The 19977-nt window shown below is 50.9% G+C and overlaps 1 protein-coding gene across 2 annotated transcripts in view; it reads right to left on the bottom strand.

Moving 5' to 3' along the window:
* Positions 1-19977, bottom strand: part of LOC119381947 (sodium- and chloride-dependent neutral and basic amino acid transporter B(0+)-like) — a 169839-nt gene that overhangs the window by 146067 nt on the left and 3795 nt on the right. For both annotated transcript variants that reach the window (XM_049412669.1, XM_049412670.1), the window contains exons 3-4: positions 2623-2792; positions 1075-1265 (exon numbers count right to left, since the gene is read on the bottom strand). In XM_049412669.1, the coding sequence (XP_049268626.1) occupies positions 1075-1265; positions 2623-2792 (361 nt within the window). The remainder of the gene's footprint in view (positions 1-1074; positions 1266-2622; positions 2793-19977) is intronic.

Here is a 19977-nt window from a genome sequence, read left to right as displayed (position 1 = left end):
TGTTATCTAAGATGGGCGAGGTAGGTGCAGCTGTGTCAGGTGGCTGCTAGGCAACGCGAGGTGACGTCATAGCTATAGCTCCGGGTGCAGCTTGAGAAGTCTCGAGAGGCCCCTCCCGAGACGGCCGAAGCGCGGCAGCCGATCGCCTCCGCGACTAAAGAAATAGTCCCGCTCATGCACTCGGCAATGTTCTCGGAAGGCGGGGCCACCGGCCGTCCGGCTCATGACGTGCACGCCCATTGGAGCAAGCTTGTGTTCATCCGCCTTTGAGGAGGAAACGCCGCGGACTTCTGAAGTTGCATTGAGGCGACACGCGGGTTTGCCGAGCTTAAAACATAGCTACGCTGTTAAAAACTAATTGGTAATAGAGATGGAGAGGGATAAACACTGCATGTAAAGGAAAGCACCAAGAAAAGGTCGGGACACTTCAAACAGGTGACCGAAAAATGGTACACAAAAAAAGAAACCGCACACATGTAAGCATAAGCACGTAACACAGACAACTTTTGGATTTCTGCGCCGTGATAGTCTGAACTATATACAGGATGGTTATTCAGTAAATTCCAAAGTATCATTTAACGGGGGGGGGGGGGGGGAGTGGAAGTGAGCAATAGCGTTTTAAGATAAACACATTGTAAACCATCATGGTAGGATAAACGTCGCGTACACCCCATGTAGCATGTGCACGAAAAACTATTACTTTTGTGGCACCGGGAGTTACTCTATGTGGCTCCTATAGGAGCCATCTAAAGGTAGCATATACAGTAACTCTAGCGGCACCTATAGCTGACCTTATTTCGCCTTCACACGCAACACGTTGATTGTTGCCAAATTAGTGCTCGGTCAAATCACACGGGCGGTGTAGTATGTAAGTATTACGTTTCGGTTTCTGCTTTAACCTGGTTATGATCGTACAAGCTTCGGTATAAGGCAATAGCGCTGAGTGACCGTAGTGACGAATGCAGAGCTAATCTTGAAACCACCCTTTGCTAAGGAAGACGAAGGCTCCAGTGGTACGAACGTGTGGGCACCGCATCGACATGCGAGAAAGTAAGCACGGCACTCCTCACTCACAGCAGGAACTGCTCGGTGGAGGTCTGCGTGCCGTTGACGCAGGTGCTGTGCATGGCCTCGTACTCGGCGCCGGGAACGATTACGGTGCCACCGCCAGCGGAGGCCGAGTGGATCGCCAGGGCATCCTTGCCGGTGTAGTTGTGGGAGGAGTACTTGCGCGCCAAGGTGACATTGACGCGGAAGCAGGGCACCTGCGCATTCGAGATAGAACAGTGAGAAGAAGAATGCCTAAGACATCGTCGTCATAATCATCCTCAATACGTCCACTGCAGGGCTAAGGCTTCCGTGTCAAGGAAAACAGGCTCCGCGTACAATGTGCGCAGTACGTATACAGATCGTGAACGGATAGTTAAGGGGTTATATACAACTTGAACCTCCTGCAATTCTGCATCCCCTTCGCGCGCTTGCTTGACTAGCGGTTATACTGTCTTCGCCCTACATGCCCTGCCCATGCCCATGCCCATTTCATCTTATAGATATGTACCCTTAACACGTGTTCGTTCTCTGACCCACTCTGCTCTCTTCTTGTCCCTTAAACTTACACGTATCATTTTCTAAGTTCCATGGCTGGCTGCGTCGTCCTCAGTTTAAGTTGAACCATTCTTGCAAGCCTCCAGGTTTCTGCCCCATAAGTACGTACTGGTAAGATGCAGTTGTTTATCTACTTTTCTCTCGAGTAATACTGGTAAACTGCCAGTCATGATCTGAGAATACATGTCAAATGTGCTCTACGACATTCTTATTCTTCCAGTTACTTCAGTCTCATGGTTGGATCTGCGGTTTATACCCGGCCTATGTATATATTTACTACTTTCAGTGCCTCGCTACCTATCGCGAACCGGTGTTTTCTTTCGAGACTTCTATACGTTACTTTAGTTTTCTGGATATTAATTTTCAGACCTACCGTTCTGCCTTTCAATTCAGTAATCACGCTTCGCAATTCGTCGCCTGTGTTACTCATCAAGACAATGTCATCAGCGAATCGCAATTTCTAAGATATTTACCATTAGCTCCTTACCAACCGTTCCATATCCAAGGCTCTTAAAACCTCCGGTAAGCATGCGGTGAATAGCATTAGAGATATATCCCCCTGCCTTACACTCTTCTTTGTTGGAACTTTATTGCTCCTTTTTATAGAAGACTGTGGTGGCCGGGGAGTCGCTGTAGATTTCTTCCAGTATATTTATAAGGTGTGCACCGCCTTCTGATCCTGTCAAGATAGGGCGCGTACGACCGCGCCCAGCCGCTCAGAGTACGCAGTTCTTGCCGGGACCGCCATGGGTCTTTCGCACTACGGAAGGCGGCCGGCGCGTTTCCTCACCGTTTTAGCCGCGATCGTCGGCTACCATCGCACGCTTTCACTCGCACATATAACATACGACGCGCAGGGCGATGTTATTACCCTTGGTCTTTTTACGGAACCTCACGGCGACCACGACGGCAAAAATACGCCTTCAGCGCCCATATAATTGCTATATCGAATTGCAATAAATCAGCAGCACCTGCGTTGTTCAACTCAGTGAAATGTATAGCAGTCAGAGCACTCACATTCCTGTAGTCTTTTTCGTAGCAGTTGGCGTCGTTCCAGCTGTTCTTACAAGCGTTCCACGGAAGCGTTGAGGAGAAAGAATAGAAAAGGTAGAAAGCGCCGTGGACAACGTTCGCTACGCAGTTCAAGCACGAGGCTAAGTTGACGTACAGCATGGTCCAGCCGATACCTGGAAGACAGAACAGCGGAACATGAAAGATCGACCGAGTCGGTCCGTGAAGGGCACAAACAAACATAAAGAAACAAATACGGTAAACAATGCAACAAACAAGTAGCGGGGCAGTTCAGTGCGGACTCGTTCCTAGCAATATAAGAATGGTTAACATTTGAAGGATGTTCAGACCAAGGAGGTTGGTTCAGACAATTTGTTCAAATGTATGCTTAAGACGTCACGTTTTCTGATCACATTGCGTTCATCAAAGGAGAAAAATTCGGCAGATTCCACTCATTCTGGGAGTCGATGTCGTGCGACGCAGTATACCGCATTTTTTTTATTGCTTTGAGTCAAGCGTTGCGAGTTGTACCAACTTCTTTGTGCATATTGAGTAGATATGGGTGTGTTGTGGGCAGGCCCGTAGCGACAAACTTTTTTTCGGGGGGCGGGGTGGGAGGCACTTGCTGAAGGACTTGGCTATTTGAGGAAAGCGCCTATTTGGAGGAAAGTACCTCCTCTTTGAGGAAGCCACAATTTGGGGAAGGCTGCTCCGGGCTGAGGAATGATTGACCATAGCTTGGCGAGTCATAGGAATTATTATGTAATGCGTATTACATTGGTATAAAAATTGATAGCAAACATTGCAACCACAGATGACGCCATTACAGGGTCTTTTTCGTAAGCAGTTTCAAGCATGCGTAGCTCTATGATGAGAATACTTGACTGTCACACAAATTCCTGGGTTCGATTCCAGCTCTAAACTTAATCGTCAATCTCTCCGTCCGTCTGATTTTTCCCTCACCGACAACACTGTCGACGCCTGCCCCGCATTTTCTGCGATACAAGATCTATAATCCGATCGCGTAAATATTTTTGAAAGTCTGCTATTGCCGTTCCTAGGTTGATACAAACTGTGCATCACCTGTGGCGCATACCCGCATTCCATGGGCTGTGGTATGCTGGTTTATGCCACACGTGACTGAAGAAAAGGGTTTTATGACGTACGCTACAAGTATCTCACGCTATTCATGCAATGACCTGTTATAGTGTTCGTCATACACTAATGCCCTCCCTTGCAAATTTTAACGCGACAGCGTTAAAGAGCTCGTTTCTAAGGAATTCCGGTGTCGGCGTCGGTGACGGCGTCTTTGGTTGTGAGCGAAAAATCATTTTGTCCATGAACGAAAAGTCAAGAAAGATGCAAATAAAATAAGCAATAAAACTTTTCGGGTCCGAGTGAGAATCGAACCCAGGCCGTCTGCGTGGGAAGCAGGTGTTCTACCCCACAGCCACGCCTTTTCTTGAAACTGTTTCGAAAAAACACGCTATATCAATGTCATGTAGTGGAAGGAGTCCTTAACGCATGTAATATTGCGTGGCAGAAGCGTAAAATCGCACCAGGCGTCAAAACATGCGAACTGCGCAACGAGTGGGTGCCTTAAAGGCCCACCCATTACGAAGCGCTCAGACATATGTAATCACCATCAGCAGCAGCAAAAGCATAAAAAAAGTGAACAGCTGTGGAGGTTCGCGTGTTGCTTTACGGACGCGTAGTGGGCCCTTCGCTGATTAGCAAAAGCAGTAATTATGGCGTAGTGGGCACTTCACAATACTTGCAGTAGGCGTTCTAGGATACTTTGAAAAGGCCAATGTTACGCGCGCAGTCGTTCTTTTCCTCACGGCATGGTTGAGACATACACCGAGAGTCGAAGCCAGGCTAGCAATTGAGAAGGCGATGCGCACGAGGCCCGATTACGCTATTGCGTTCGAGTCTTGAAGGCGAGGCTCAAGCATCCTCCATTTTTAAAGACGATAGTCTTTCTTGGGATACTTAAACGGAGATATTTTGGTCTGTCTTTTTGTCTTTGTTTGTCGGCACGTCACTCGATTCAACCATTCGGCCAAAGTTCAACCACTTGCCCAAGGGCCAGCCATCTTGAACGGCTGACTAGATTCGTATTTGTGTATATGGTCGATCAAAGAGCAAACATTACGCACATCTGAGGGGCAACATCACTAGGTAAATATTAGGTGGTGTGTTCCTTTAATAGAAAATGCATACATACGTAATTCTAAAGACCCTAGTTTCTTAAGTTGCGCTGAAAATGCGACTGCGCTGAAACTTGCCTTCCTCCGTGCCCTCTGCACGAGCTCATTGTTGTGTTTCTGTTTCGGTTCTGTATTGCACTCTATGGCTGCCATGGGGCGCCGCTCTAGCATTCCTGTTTTACCCAGGCGACGTGTAAATAAAAGAGTGTGTGGAGAGTACTCGTTGAGTGCTGACGTTTCTTCTGCTTCAGCGCTTCGCGCCAAAACGCGTGTTCGGGCTGGCTGGCGTCCCCGCCGGTCGCGTTGGTCACCGCCGGTCTTCGCCTGCTGCTGCGCCGGGACTACCAGCCCGCAACACGGCACTCATATTTCCCGACGTATTGCCAGATGGCGTCCATATCTCACGCAGCGCCTCTTCTATCGTCTTTAGACGACATTTGCAGCGAAGCACGCAGATACGCGGCCAATTTTTTTATACGTGTCAAGTTAAGGAGACGACCACGAGAGCGCCCAGACGTAGATAGATAGATAGATAGATAGATAGATAGATAGATAGATAGATAGATAGATAGATAGATAGATAGATAGATAGATAGATAGATAGATAGATAGATAGATAGATAGATAGATAGATAGATAGATAGATAGATAGATAGATAGATAGATAGGGTCAAATTGCCTTTGGTTCGCTAAAAAATGCTTCCCATTCAAAAAATTCATTTGGACTCCGACCACTACTCAAATGACGAGCATTATTCCCCCCCCTCCCCCCCCCCCCCCAAAAAAAAAACATTATTGTACGCCACTTGATTTTACAGTCGCATATCTTATCGCATTGCTTCGTGGAATCACACCAATCATTCTCATCCTTCCTCTATTCACAACGTAAAAATCACGCTATCCGCATTGTAACTCGAAGCCATTTTTTTTTCTTCTCTGATGCCTCCTGAGAACTACGCAAAAACCGGATTCCTCAAGGCATACATTTCTCCAACTAATATTTAGCAATTATGTTATGTACATGTTGTGTACATGTTGATCCCCTTGACATGACGTTTGGCTTTCAAGGCAAGCTACTGTTACCATTGTGCCAGGGTAATTATGAAGAGGTTGCATCGTCTTTAAATATAGAGACAATCTACCTTGCCCTTAAATCGTTCCCTACGTTGTAATCATTAAAGATTACTAGAGGAATATTAGCTATCTGATTAACTTTGAAATAATGTTGTATTGCTATTTTGAATTGTGTATGTAGCTTCGTTTTTGTTTCTAAATTTTCATCATTCGTACTCTGTATTTTACTTCTTCAATTATTTGATGTAGGCTCCTCCCACGCAGAATATGCGATATTTGTCTGCATACCATCTATAGTAACACATTGTGCAACCGAATAACGAACTGAATTCAACATTTGTCCGCTTTGTAGTTGTTCGGCATAACTCTCTGACAGAAAAAAATACGTCCATTAAGATTTACAGCCTCGGCAAGGAAGAATGATCAACACAAACGACATTACTTGCCTATTTGGAGCTTGAATAAAAGTGCAATACAGGCAGCCACGCGTGAGACAGCACAAACACATAATCGCTGTGCGTGTTTGTATTCTGTGTTTTGTCTCTCGCGTGACTGTGTTGTGGGTTTGCAATTTTACTTCCACAACTCAAGATGAACCAACTCGCCTAAAGGAAAATATTGTTGAAGCTTGAACTGGCTGCCTAGGGACCAACATATATTAGAGAAAATGTTCGCAAGAAGATGATGCATATGTCAGTGGCAGCAAACTGATGTACAGCAAACTGTACACTCAGCACTTCGGTATGAAAAGTTTACGACACTAGAAGTGAACGAGATAGCTCCCGAATGCACCTTTAGCGCACCAAATTATGGAGATAACTATAAGTTCAAAGTCAAGATGGGAGCCGACGGATGGAAACGCAAAGTGCTGATAGCTTGAACGAACAGGAGAAAGTGCCTCAGAAAACACGCCGGTCTGACTGAGGCACTTTCTCCTGTTCGTTCAACGGGGATAGCTATAAGGAAATACATACAGATTTCTTAGAGAGAGAGAGAGAAAAAAAATTCGGCAGATCCCACGCAGTGTGGGAATCGATGTAATGCGAAGCAGCCAGCAAAGAGCTGCATACATCGCCTTGTTTGTCTTTGAGCCAAATGAAATCATTCATGCCATGGCATCTAGTCCACCATATATCGCATGTTTGCCATGCACGCGTGCATGCACAATCTAGTGTACGCCATGCGAATGAAACGCATATTCTGGTATATAAATGCATGACCTGTCGTTTATGTTCAACACGCACTCGTGTCATGCCATACCAATTGTGGTATATATTGTCACGTGGTCGTGACGTCGATGAAGACAGCAGTCGGCGTTTGCAGGATGAAACTGTTTATTTGGCCGAACTTGTGGCCGGAAAATGAGAACTAGAACTACAGCAATACACGCTGTACAAATATAGCGGCGAACAGGGCGTCGTCCGTCGATCAACTGACAAGCGGTCAATCGCGTCGGCTTTTATACAGGCGGTATCGAACTTTCCAGCAATATCGCTGGTGGCGGCGTTATCTCTAGACAAAGCTGGAACGTTCGCGTGCGGGGCGCAATCTTAACAGAACGATCTACTATAGACGTGAAGCTTCTCGAACAATGCTTCGCGGACAGCGTCGAGCGTTGATAACCGTCCCTGCCGGTCAAACCCGAATACATCAAAACAAGACAAGAAGTGGGCGTGGCATTGCCCCCCTCTGAAAAAGCATCGTCCCGATGCTTGTGAAAGAACATAGAAGAGAGAAAAAAAAAAAAAACAAGTGCATACAAAATAAATTACAATAACAAAGGAAGAAAAATAGAGTCCCCAGGTTCGCTAACGCGCAAAAAACGGCTTAAGGCGCACGACATGGACGACTTCAGGTCGTGCGCGGCGTCGCTGGGAGTTCGTAATGCCGTCCGGGATCACCTCGTAGTCAAGAGCGCCGAGGCGTCGAAGAACCTTGTATGGCCCGAAGTATCGCCGAAGGAGTTTTTCGCTAAGCCCACGTCGGCGTATCGGCGTCCAGACCCAAACACGGTCGCCGGGCTGGTATTCCGCGAAGCGTCGTCGAAGATTGTAGCGACGGCTGTCGGTGTGCTGCTGGGTCTTGATGCGCAGGCGGGCGAGCTGTCGAGCTTCTTCGGCACGTTGTAAGTAAGCGGCGGCATCGAGGTTTTCTTCGTCGGTGACGTTGGGTAGCATGGCGTCGAGCGTCGTCGCCGGGCTCCTTCCGTAGACCAACTTGTACGGAGTCATCTGCGTCGTTTCTTGGACGGCCGTGTTGTATGCGAAGGTCACATACGGAAGGATGGCATCCCACGTCTTGTGTTCGACGTCGACATACATGGCCAACATGTCGGCGATGGTCTTGTTTAGCCGCTCGGTCAGGCCATTTGTCTGTGGGTGGTACGCTGTGGTCCGGCGGTGGCTTGTTTGGCTGTATCTCAGTATTGCCTGAGTTAGGTCAGCAGTAAACGCCGTACCTCTGTCGGTGATGAGAACTTCTGGGGCGCCATGACGCAGGACGATGTTCTCAACGAAGAACTTCGCTACCTCGGCGGCACTGCCTCTAGGCAGGGCCCTCGTCTCGGCGTAGCGGGTGAGGTAGTCTGTAGCTACGACGATCCATTTGTTTCCGGTATTGGACGTCGGGAACGGACCCAGTAAGTCCATCCCGATTTGCTGGAACGGCCGTCGAGGTGGCTCGATAGGCTGCAGAAGTCCGGCTGGCCTAGTGGGCGGTGTCTTGCGTCGCTGACAGTCCCGGCAGGTCTTCACGTAACGAGTGACGTCGGCGGAAAGGCGCGGCCAGTAGTACTTCTCCTGTATTCTTGCTAGCGTGCGAGAAACACCCAGGTGTCCAGCCGTCGGGTCGTCGTGCAGAGCCTGGAGGACCTCTGGCCGCAATGTCGAGGGTACCACGAGAAGGCTATCGGCTCGAAGCGGTGAGAAGTTCTTCTTTAGGAGAACACCGTTGCGCAAGAAAAATGACGGCAGTCCCCGCGTGAATACCTTCGGAACAACGGTGGTCCTGCCCTCGAGGTATTCCACAAGGCCCCTGAGTTCTGGATCCGTTCGCTGTCGTTCGGCGAAGTCGTCGGCACTTATGATTCCCAAGAAGGAGTCGTCCTCCTTGTCGTCCTGCGGCGGTGGGTCGACGGGGGCGCGAGACAGGCAGTCAGCGTCGGAGTGTTTCCTTCCGGACTTGTAAACGACGGTAATGTCGAATTCTTGAAGTCGTAGGCTCCACCGTGCGAGGCGACCTGAAGGGTCCTTCAAGTTAGCTAGCCAACACAATGCGTGGTGGTCGCTCACAACTTTGAAGGGCCTGCCGTAGAGGTAGGGGCGAAACTTGGATGCAGCCCAGATGATCGCTAGGCACTCCTTTTCTGTTGTGGAATAGTTCGTTTCTGCCTTTGATAGCGACCGGCTAGCATAACTGATGACCCTTTCCTGCCCGTCAGTCTTCTGCACAAGGACGGCGCCGAGTCCTACGCTGCTTGCGTCGGTGTGGATTTCCGTATCGGCGTATTCGTCGAAATGTGCTAGTATAGGAGGCATCTGAAGGCGTCGTTTCAGTTCTTCAAATGCTTCGATTTGCGCCGTTTCCCACTTGAATGGCACGTCGGTCTTCGTGAGGTGAGTTAGCGGTTCGGCGATTCGTGAAAATTCCTTGACAAAGCGCCTGTAGTAGGCGCACAAGCCGAGAAAACGGCGCACGGCTTTCGTGTCGGTGGGGGGCGGGAAGGCAGCGATGGCAGCTGTTTTCCGCGGGTCTGGGCGAACACCACCCTTGCTGATCACGTGACCCAAAAACAGCAGCTCCTCGTATGCAAAGCGGCACTTTTCAGGCTTCAAGGTGAGGCCAGAAGTCTTCATTGCTTGTAGTACAGTGTCAAGGCGCCGGAGGTGTTCGTCGAAGCTTGAGGCAAACACAATGACGTCGTCCAAGTACACAAGGCAAGTCTGCCACTTCAGTCCAGCCAGCACGGTGTCCATAACGCGCTGGAACGTCGCAGGTGCCGAGCAAAGACCAAAGGGCATAACCTTGAACTCGAAGAGGCCGTCTGGTGTTATAAAGGCAGTCTTCTCTCGGTCTCTCTCGTCGACTTCGATTTGCCAATAGCCGGTCTTGAGGTCCATCGACGAAAAGTACCTCGCGTTGTAGAGTCGATCCAGGGTGTCGTCTATCCGTGGGAGAGGGTAGACGTCCTTCTTCGTGATTTTGTTCAGGCGGCGATAATCGACGCAGAAGCGTAGGGTTCCGTCTTTCTTCTTCACTAACACCACGGGTGACGCCCATGGACTCTTCGACGGCTGGATGATGTCGTCGCGTAGCATTTCGTCGACTTGTTTCTTTATGGATTCGCGTTCTCGCGTTGAAACTCTGTACGGGCTCTGCCGGAGTGGCCTGGCATTTTCCTCTGTTATGATGCGATGTTTTGCGACTGGGGTCTGGCGGATTCTTGACGATGACGAAAAGCAGTCCCTGTATTTCAAGAGCAGGGTTTTGAGCTGTTCTTGTTTATGCTTCGGAAGGCTAGGATTAACGTCGAAAACTGGTTGAGAAGCTTGGTTCGTCGGTGTTGGCTCGGAAGAATCGGCGATGGCGAAAGCCATCGACGTAGCCGTGATTTCTTCGATGTAGGCGACTGTCGTGCCTTTGTTTACGTGCTTATACTCGTTGCTAAAATTTGTGAGCATCACTGTTGCTTTGCCTCCCCGCAACTCTGCTATTCCTCTTGCGACGCAAATCTCGCGGTTAATCAACTGGTGCTGGTCGCCTTCAATGACGCCTTCCAGGTCTGCTACTTTCTGAGAGCCGACGGAAATGATGACGCTGGAGCGAGGGGGAATGGTGACTTGGTCTTCCAGCACATTCAAGGCATGCTTCCCTGGCGGCGTGTACCGCGGTAATGCTTTTTCTGTAGATAGTGTTATCGACTTTGATCTGAGGTCGATGACTGCACCATGAAGGCCTAAGAAGTCCATACCAAGGATGACATCTCGGGAGCAATGCTGAAGGACTACAAAGCTTGCGGGATAAATCCGGTTGTTGATGGAGACCCTCGCTGTGCAGATTCCTGCCGGCGTTACTAGGTGACCTCCCGCTGTGCGGATTTCGGGGCCTTCCCAGGCGGTCTTGACTATCTTCAGCTTCGTCGCGAACGGTCCACTGATGACGGAATAGTCGGCTCCAGTATCGACGAGAGCGGTGACGTTGTGGCCGTCGATGAGAACGTCGAGGTCACTCGTTCGTCGTCTACCGTTTCGATTTGGTCGCGGCGTCGGATCACGGCTACGTCGGTTTGTCCCGCTGCTTCGTCGTTGTGTCGTCAGGTCTTCTTCGGGCCGTGAAGTTTCGACGTCAGGGCTTCGTTCGGCTTGCGGCGTGTTCTTTAGATGTCGTTGCGGCGTTGTCGTCGGCGGCGGAGGATCTTCGGTATTTCGTCGTACAGCAACCGCACCTCCATCGGTTGCTGCCCTTAGTTTTCCGGATACGGGCTAGGTGACCGGCCCCGAGTTGGGCCAGTGTATGGTCGGCGTTGGGGAGAGACGTAGCGGCCTGGCGACGGCGAACGGGAAGGTTGTCGAGGCGTCCATTGCGCTCCCGCGAGGTAGTCGGCGATGTCACGTGGTCTTTCCCCTCGCTGTGGACGCGGCGCGTCGATGGCGAATCCACGCAGTCCCATCTGTCGGTACTGGCAGCGGCGGTAAGTGTGGCCAGCTTCTCCGCAATGGTAACAGAGTGGGCGGTGGTCGGGGGCGCGCCAAACGTCGGTCTTCCTCGGCGTGTATCGTTGGCCGGCTGGCGGGCGGTGTGACGTCGGTGGCGGCGGCGGTGGTGCCTGGCGGCGGAACTGTTGAGGCGGCGCGGCGTCTTGACTTGGGCGAGGAGGGGGGGCGTTGCGTCGGGCTGCAGCAGCATAGGTCACTGCTTGCAGCTGCGGCTGCGCTGACTCGGGGGTGCCCAGAGACTGCTGGATTTCCTCTCGGACGATGTCAGCGATCGACGCAACTTCAGGCTGTGGTGAGGGTAAGAGCTTGCGTAGTTCTTCCCGCACGATCGCTCGGATCGTTTCGCGCAGGTCGTCGGAGCAGACAGCATGAACAACTGGGTTGTCTTGAATCGATCGGCGATTATACTGCCGGTTGCGCATTTCCAACGTCTTCTCAATCGTCGTCGCCTCTGAGACGAACTCTTGGACTGTCGACGGTGGGTTCCGCATTAGCCCAGCGAAGAGCTCTTGCTTTACCCCTCGCATGAGCAAGCGGACTTTCTTGTCCTCGGGCATGGCTGGGTCGGCGTGTCGGAACAGTCTGCTCATCTCTTCCGCGTACAGCACCACGTTCTCGTTTGGAAGCTGCACACGGGTTTCCAGCAGAGCTTCGGCCCTCTCCTTGCGGACGACACTCGTGAATGTGGCAAGGAATCTTGTGCGAAAAATGTCCCACGTCGTGAGGCTTCGCTCTTGGTTCTCGAACCAAGTTCGGGCAGAGTCCTCCAAGGCGAAGTAGACGTGTCTTAACTTGTCTTCATCGGTCCATTCGTTAAAAATGGCGACGCGGTCGTACTTCTCCAGCCAACTTTCCGGGTCTTCAGCAGATGATCCGTGAAAGGTCGGTGGTTCCTTTGGGCGCTGTAGCAGCACGGGTGCAAGCGGCATGGTTGCTGTCATTGTCGCTGTTGTGTTAGTCATGGTCGGGGTCTTCCTGGTCTTGTCGGGTAAAGGCTGGTATTCTGGAGGTAGTCCTTGTGTCCTGCGGCTTGCTCGCTGTTCGGGGTACGCGTCGATGTCTTCGTTGCAGCCCGGACTGGGTTCACGGCCTGACGGGGGCGACCGGAACATGAGCGAAGCAGCACCTCCACCAGATGTCACGTGGTCGTGACGTCGATGAAGACAGCAGTCGGCGTTTGCAGGATGAAACTGTTTATTTGGCCGAACTTGTGGCCGGAAAATGAGAACTAGAACTACAGCAATACACGCTGTACAAATATAGCGGCGAACAGGGCGTCGTCCGTCGATCAACTGACAAGCGGTCAATCGCGTCGGCTTTTATACAGGCGGTATCGAACTTTCCAGCAATATCGCTGGTGGCGGCGTTATCTCTAGACAAAGCTGGAACGTTCGCGTGCGGGGCGCAATCTTAACAGAACGATCTACTATAGACGTGAAGCTTCTCGAACAATGCTTCGCGGACAGCGTCGAGCGTTGATAACCGTCCCTGCCGGTCAAACCCGAATACATCAAAACAAGACAAGAAGTGGGCGTGGCAATATCACGTTAACAAAACGGCCGGAAGCGCACCATGACAGTGGCATGTAAATTATACCGTACATGACATGCATAACATGATTCGCATGTTAAGACCTCTCATTTATGTTCGTCATACAGTCACATCGCGCAATACCAATTTTGGTGTATATCAAAGGAGCGAAATGGCCGCGAGTGCACCATGAGTAGAGCATGTAAATCATGCCATACATGACATGAATATTATGGTTTTTCATGTTACCACCTGTCACTAATGTTTATCATACAGTCTCATCACGCAATACCAGTTTTGGTGTATATCAAGCTATCGAAACGGCCGCGAATGCACCATGAGCGTGGCATGTAAGTCATGACATACATGGCATGCATATCATAGTTTTCATGTTATCACCTGTTATTCATGTTCTTCATACAGTCACATCGCGCAATACCAATTTTGGTGCATATCAATCTAGCGAAACGGCCACGAGTGCGCCATGAGCATGGCATGTAAATCATGTCGTACATTTCATGCATGTCATGATTATCATGTTACCACCTTTCATTTACGTTCGTCATACAGTGGCGTCGCGCAATACCAATTTTGGTGTATACCAAGCTAGCGAAACGGCCAGGAATGCACAATGAGCGTGGCATGTATATCATGACATAACCTGCATGTCATGATTTCCATGTTACCACCTCTCATTTACGTTCGTCATGCAGTCGCGTCACGCAATACCAATTTTGGTGTATGTCAAGCAAGCGAAACGGCACGAGTGCGTCATGAGCATGACATGTAAATCATGTCGTGCATGTCATGCATGTCATGATTTTCATGTTACCACGTCTCATTTACCTTCGTCATACAGTCGCTTCGCGCAATACCAATTGTGGTGTACATCGAGCTAACGAAGCGGCCGCGAATGTATCATGAGCGTGGCAATTAAGCCATGACATACATGACATGCATGTCATGGTTTTCATCTTACCAACTGTCATTCATGTTCTTCATACAGTCACATCGCGCAATACCAATTTTGGTGTATATCAATCTACTGAAACTGCCGCTAGCGCATCATGAGCGTGGCATGTAAATCAGGTCGTACATGACTTGCATGTCATGATTTTCATGCTACCACGTCTCACTTACGTTCGTCACACTGTCGTGTCGCGTAACACCAATTTTGGTGTACATCACGCAAGCGAAACGGACGCGAATGCACCATGAGCGCGGCATGTAAATCATGGCATACATGTCATGGATATCATGGTTTTCATGCTACCACCTGTTATTCATGTTCTTCATAAAGTCACATCGCACAGTAATAATTTTGGTGTATATCGATCTAGCGAAACGGCCGCGAGTGCGCCATGAGCGTAGCATGTAAATCATGTCGTACATGACATGCATATGATTTTCATGTTACCACGTGTCAGTTATGTTCGTCATACAGAAATGTCTCGTCATACCAGTTTTTGTATGTATCCCTTCATTTAAACGGCCGCGAGCGCCCCGAGACCATGTCATGTAAATCATGCTGCACATGACATGCGCGTCATGATTTGCATGTTAGGACCTGTCATTATGTTCGTCATGAACTCTTGTCACGCCGTACCAATTTTGGTATATATGAAATTAACGGAACGGCCGCAAGAGCCGAAAGGCCGTGGAATGTAAATCATGCTGTTCATGACATACGTGTAATGATTTTCATGATGTGACCTGTCATTTATGTTCGTGATAAGGCCATGTTATGACACACCAATTTTGGTATACATCCGATTAAGATAGATAGATAGTGTTAGGGCCGAACTTCGTACGTTCGCCGCATACCTTCATATTGTTACCCGCCCCGCGGCCGGCGTACCCGCGCCAACACGGAAGCGGTAGTTCCGGTTGGTGGAACGAATACTGTCTGCTGGTCACAAAGGGATGCAAGGACTCACGTCTCCCGAGGGGTTCAATTATGGTGCCTTACAGGAGACCGTGGCCTAGCCGGGCTACAGGGACGGAAGGTACACTTGCGCCTTCGCTGTGACAGCCAAAGGCGGCGGCAATGATGCACGGCCAATTGTATTGATGGCCCGTCAGCCCAGCATGGCAAGTACGTACCCGGAGGTGCTTTCCCTACGACCCGTCAACGCATGAGGCCGAACATTCCGGAAACCGGGTTGAAAGGGAGCTGAGCAGCGGCGGCGAATCGACGAGTGGGCGAGAGGCGGTGGTTCCTGCGAGGAGGTGGCGAGGAGGAATCCGGGCCTGGTGTTTTCAGCGGCAGCCGACCGGGAGACAAGGAGAGAGTTACTCCTGCTTTCCGATTGGACTGTAAGAGTGTTTGAATGGGGGACAGGGAATAAAAGCAGGGGTGCAGTGACAGGAGGGGGAGAAGAGAAACGAATAAACGTCTCTATCCAGATGATGTCGGAGCGGTCATTTCCTCAAGGTGCCAGCAGATGAAAAGTTCTCGTCTTCAGCTTCCTTCGCGGCAGCAGCAAATGTCGCGCAACCAGCGAGGCGAGTAGAACAAACGAGAAGAACCTAACTGGCGCAGTCGAGCAGGATCTGCATGGCTGAACTGAGGAGGACAGCGGGGAGCGACATCGGCCGAGACTGACGTCAACCACCTTCAACTGACTACCGCGCTGCGGGATCAACGAAGCAAGGCTAGTCCACCGGATTCCGAGGAGGAAGAGCGCACCGCAAGGCTACTTCAGGCGGGTACCTCTTGATTTTCTGTTGGGCGCAAGCGATGATAAAGCATTACAACTTGCGAGACAGAGAAAGGGACAACTCGGAAATGAACGGGGACGGGGCAGGAAACTTGCAGGCGTTGGGAGTCGCCGACAGCGGCACGGGGGGTCACGGTAGTGGCACGTCAGATACGGCGTCGGAACAGCAGCTAGCGCTGCTACAGCTTCAACTGAAAATTGCTGAGGCGGAACTGAGAAGCAGCGCTTGATGCTGGAAAGCCAGCGGCTACGAGCCCGTGATCGGGCGGAGTCCAACGAGGGCGATGACAGCCTATCGCTCGGCGGAAGGTTGGAGGAAGACAGGCGACTAAAATTCGCAAGTTTGTTAAAGGGTTGTACTGGCACCAATGCCGAACCAAGAGGCACTTGCGCCAATGTGGTTCGAGGACGTTGAGGCAACGCTCGAGTCGTATGAAGTTCCGAGCGAATGGTGGGGCCGGGCTAGTTTTGCCACAGTTAAGCGAAAGGGCGCGTGGGCTGCTGTGCAGGCTGACAGCAGAGGAGCGAAAAGCCTACGTTAAGCTTAAGTCAAGCATTCTGGAGGGTCTCAGGCTTTCGGCGGCGGAGTACAAGAGGCTATTTGCGGGATCGAAAAAGGGAGAAAAGGAATCCTGGGATCAGTTTGCCGTGCGCCTTGAGAACTATTTTGACTATTATGTCCAAAGTTCAAAGGTAGGCACATTCGAGGAACTCAAGCAGCTAGTGGTCGCTGATCGGTTGAAAGAATGTTTGAGCCCGGAAGCGAGAGCGCACGTCGTTTGTAACCAACAGGAGGCCTTTTTGCTACCCAGTGGTGTGGCTAGGCTCGCGGAGAGCTTCGAGGAGAGTGAGAAGTGCAAGACAGCACAAAAGAAGGCGAATATCGAGGAGTGGCAAAAGAAAGCTAAAACACCTGTAGATATACCCACGGACAGAAAGGGGAAAAGGCGATGTTTTGAGTGCAAGGGAACCGACCACATTGCCAGGAATTGCCCCAATAAGGGCTTAGGTGCAAGGCAAGGCACTAGGCCAGCAGGACGACAACAAAACGGTCCAGTGGTCGCGAGAGTGACGGCTTCTGCATTCGGGTTAGGAATAACAACGACAGACAGGTTGTGGCAGCGTAAAGAGCAGAAACAACCCTCACTGGAGACCGTAACGCTTAAGAGCTCGGGTCGTTCATTAAACGCCGTGGTAGACTCAGGAGCAGAAGTGAGCGTCATTAGAAAGGCAGTGGTACCTCAGTACAACGGTACGGGTTCGCAGATAAAGTTGACGGGAGCGTTCGGGCAACAGGTGACCGCTGAGTTGGCTTACGTGCCGCTCATAGCTACTGAAGGAAATCCTTACGTGATGTCCGAGGCGGTGCAGTCTGCCGTGCTTTGTGCAATCACAGATAAGCTGCTAGACGGCACGGACGCGCTGATCACGCCCAACGATTACGCACAACTTCTCGAGGAAAGGGTTAAACGTGACATAGTGTCAGACGAGTGTTCAGCAGTCGAGGAGACCGAAGCCATGGTAGAGCTGTCAGAGGAGGCATGCGAGGAGCAACGGGCGATTGTGGGCGTCATAACCGCGGAGAGCAACAGCGAAGGTTCCGAGCCGGTCAAAAGCAAACGACAGGAGTTTCGTGAGGCTCAGGAAGCAGACCCGGCTTTGCGAGACGCTTGGTCGCAGGCAAAGGCCGGAACGCATGCGCATGGTATGCTTGTTCAGGACGAGCTATTATATCATCAAGAACACCTCGCGGGTCGCATGTGCAAACAGCTAGTGCTACCATCGCACAGGCACAAAGAAGTGCTGAAAATGGCTCACGATTCACCATGGGCAGGTCATTTAGGAGAGCGGAAAACACTACAACGGGTGAAAAGCTCATTTTACTGGCCGCAGATGTCGCGAGACGTAAAGGAGTACTGTAGATCGTGTCATGGATGTCAGGTGAAATCTCCGACGAGGCAGATAGATAGGGTACCGATAACGCCACTGGCCAGGCCCAGCGCGCCGTTTCAGACAGTAAACATGGACTGCATCGGTCCTATGGAACCCCCTTCGGCTAGAGGTCACCGCTATGCTCTTTGTGTCGTAGACTTACATACCAGATGGCCAGAAGTGGTATGCCTCCGTTCACTAACGGCAAAGGCTGCATGTGACGCGCTACTGCAGATATTTTCTCAACATGGGGTGCCAGAGACAATTTGCTCAGATCAGGGCACCAACTTTACGTCAAGGTTGACACAGGAGATGTTGCAAAGACTGGGGGCAACACCGAGGTTTTTCCACACCTGATCACCCGCAAAGCAACGGCTTAGTGGAGCGCTGGAACGGCACATTCAAAAGAATGCTTTCTCACATAGTCAGTGAACACGGGCGCGAGTGGGATAGGATGATTCCGTTTTTGTTATGGGCATATCGTGAGGTTCCACACGCGACTACAGGGCGGTCACCGTTCGAGCTCATGTACGGGCGGGTGCCGAACGGGCCCCTATCCATTCTCAAAAGGACTTGGTCAGGAGACTGGGAAGTTCCGGAATCACTGGGTACGCCGGCAGCGGAATATCTTGCGAAGCTCCGAAGTAGTTTGGAAGAAGCTAGCGAAGGAGCCGCCCGTCAAAGTGAAGTCAGTCAGAAGGAGTACGTAGGACGCTATAACTTGAGGGCCACAGACAAACAGTTTGTCACAGGGGACCAAGTATTATGGCTCGAGAAGGAAGGAGAGGGAAGCTAGTGGCAAAATGGAAGGGACCGATGACTGTAGTCGGAAAACTGCGACCGTACAGTTATTTAGTTGAGCTCGATGACGGTTCACGCAGAACCATTCACGCTAACAAGCTTCGCGCATATCACACCCGAGTAACTGCAGTAGGAGTGATATTCGAGGGCGATCAGGAATTTGGAGAGGTTCCGGTCCCACCATGCGGGCTAGAGGCGCAGGCGACGCTGCATCCTGATGAAATAGCACATCTTGAGCCCACACAGAGAGAACAGCTGCGAGACTTAATCGCGAGCATCCAAGGGTATTCGCAAACAAACCCGGCACCTGCAAAGTGGGAACACACAAAATACAAATCAAAGCAGGAGAGCAACCGAGACGTGCATACCCCTACAGGGTGCCGGTGGCGCTGGTGCACGAGGTAGAGAGGCAGGTAAATGAGCTCCAGCAGTGGGGATTGATATACCCGGTTGAAAGTCAGCACGCGTATCCACTGGTCTGCGTATCAAAGAAGGATGGTGGCATCCGCATCTGTTGCGATTACAGGAGACTGAACGAAATAACAGAGACAGAGGCATTTCCCATGAGCGTGGCGACTGATCTGTTATACCAGGTAGGCGAAAGCCAAGTACATAACTCTGCTAGACATGTTCAGGGGTTACTGGCAAATACCTCTCGACGAGGACGCGCAGGTTTGTACTGCTTTTGCCACTCCCTCAGGCCAGTACGCATGGAAAGTGATGCCCTTTGGGTTAAAGAATGCCGCCAGCACCTATCAGAGGGTCATCAATGGTGTACTGGCCCCACATAGACATTACGCTTGCGCTTACATTGACGATGTAGCGATATACTCTGAGAACTGGAACGAGCACCTGGAACATTTGGACAAGGTGCTTGCGTCTCTGGCGAAGGCAGGGTTGACGCTAAACGTAAGCAAATGTCGGTTTGCACAACAAGAAGTGAAATTCTTGGGGCATATTGTGGGATCAGGCAGGCACGGGGGGCCGATCCAGAGAAGTTCAGGGGCGATAAAGGAGATCCCGGCTCCCGAAACGAAGGGACAACTACGGAGTTTCTTAGGGCTAGCCAACTATTATAGGGACTACGTGCCCGAGTACTCCAAAGTCGTTATGCCTCTGACCAACTTAACTGGCCGACGTATTCCGCAGAAATTACCGTGGAATACAGAGGCGCAGGAAGCTTTTGACAAGGTGAAAAACTGTCTAGTGCAGGCGTCGGCGTTGCAAGCCCCAGATCCGAGGAAAGAATTTATCCTCGCCACAGATGCGTCCGATTACGCGGTTGGTGCGTGCCTGGCACAGCAGGATCTGGAGGGCAAGGAGCGCCCTATCGCTTTTCTGAGCAAGAAGCTTAGCCCGACTCAGACCCGATGGGCCACC

This window comes from Rhipicephalus sanguineus, chromosome 2 (genome assembly GCF_013339695.2).
Source record: "Rhipicephalus sanguineus isolate Rsan-2018 chromosome 2, BIME_Rsan_1.4, whole genome shotgun sequence".
In the NCBI taxonomy this organism is placed as follows: Eukaryota; Metazoa; Arthropoda; class Arachnida; order Ixodida; family Ixodidae; genus Rhipicephalus; species Rhipicephalus sanguineus.
Note: the sequence above shows the minus strand (reverse complement) of the source record. Positions and strands in the feature narration are given on the sequence as shown.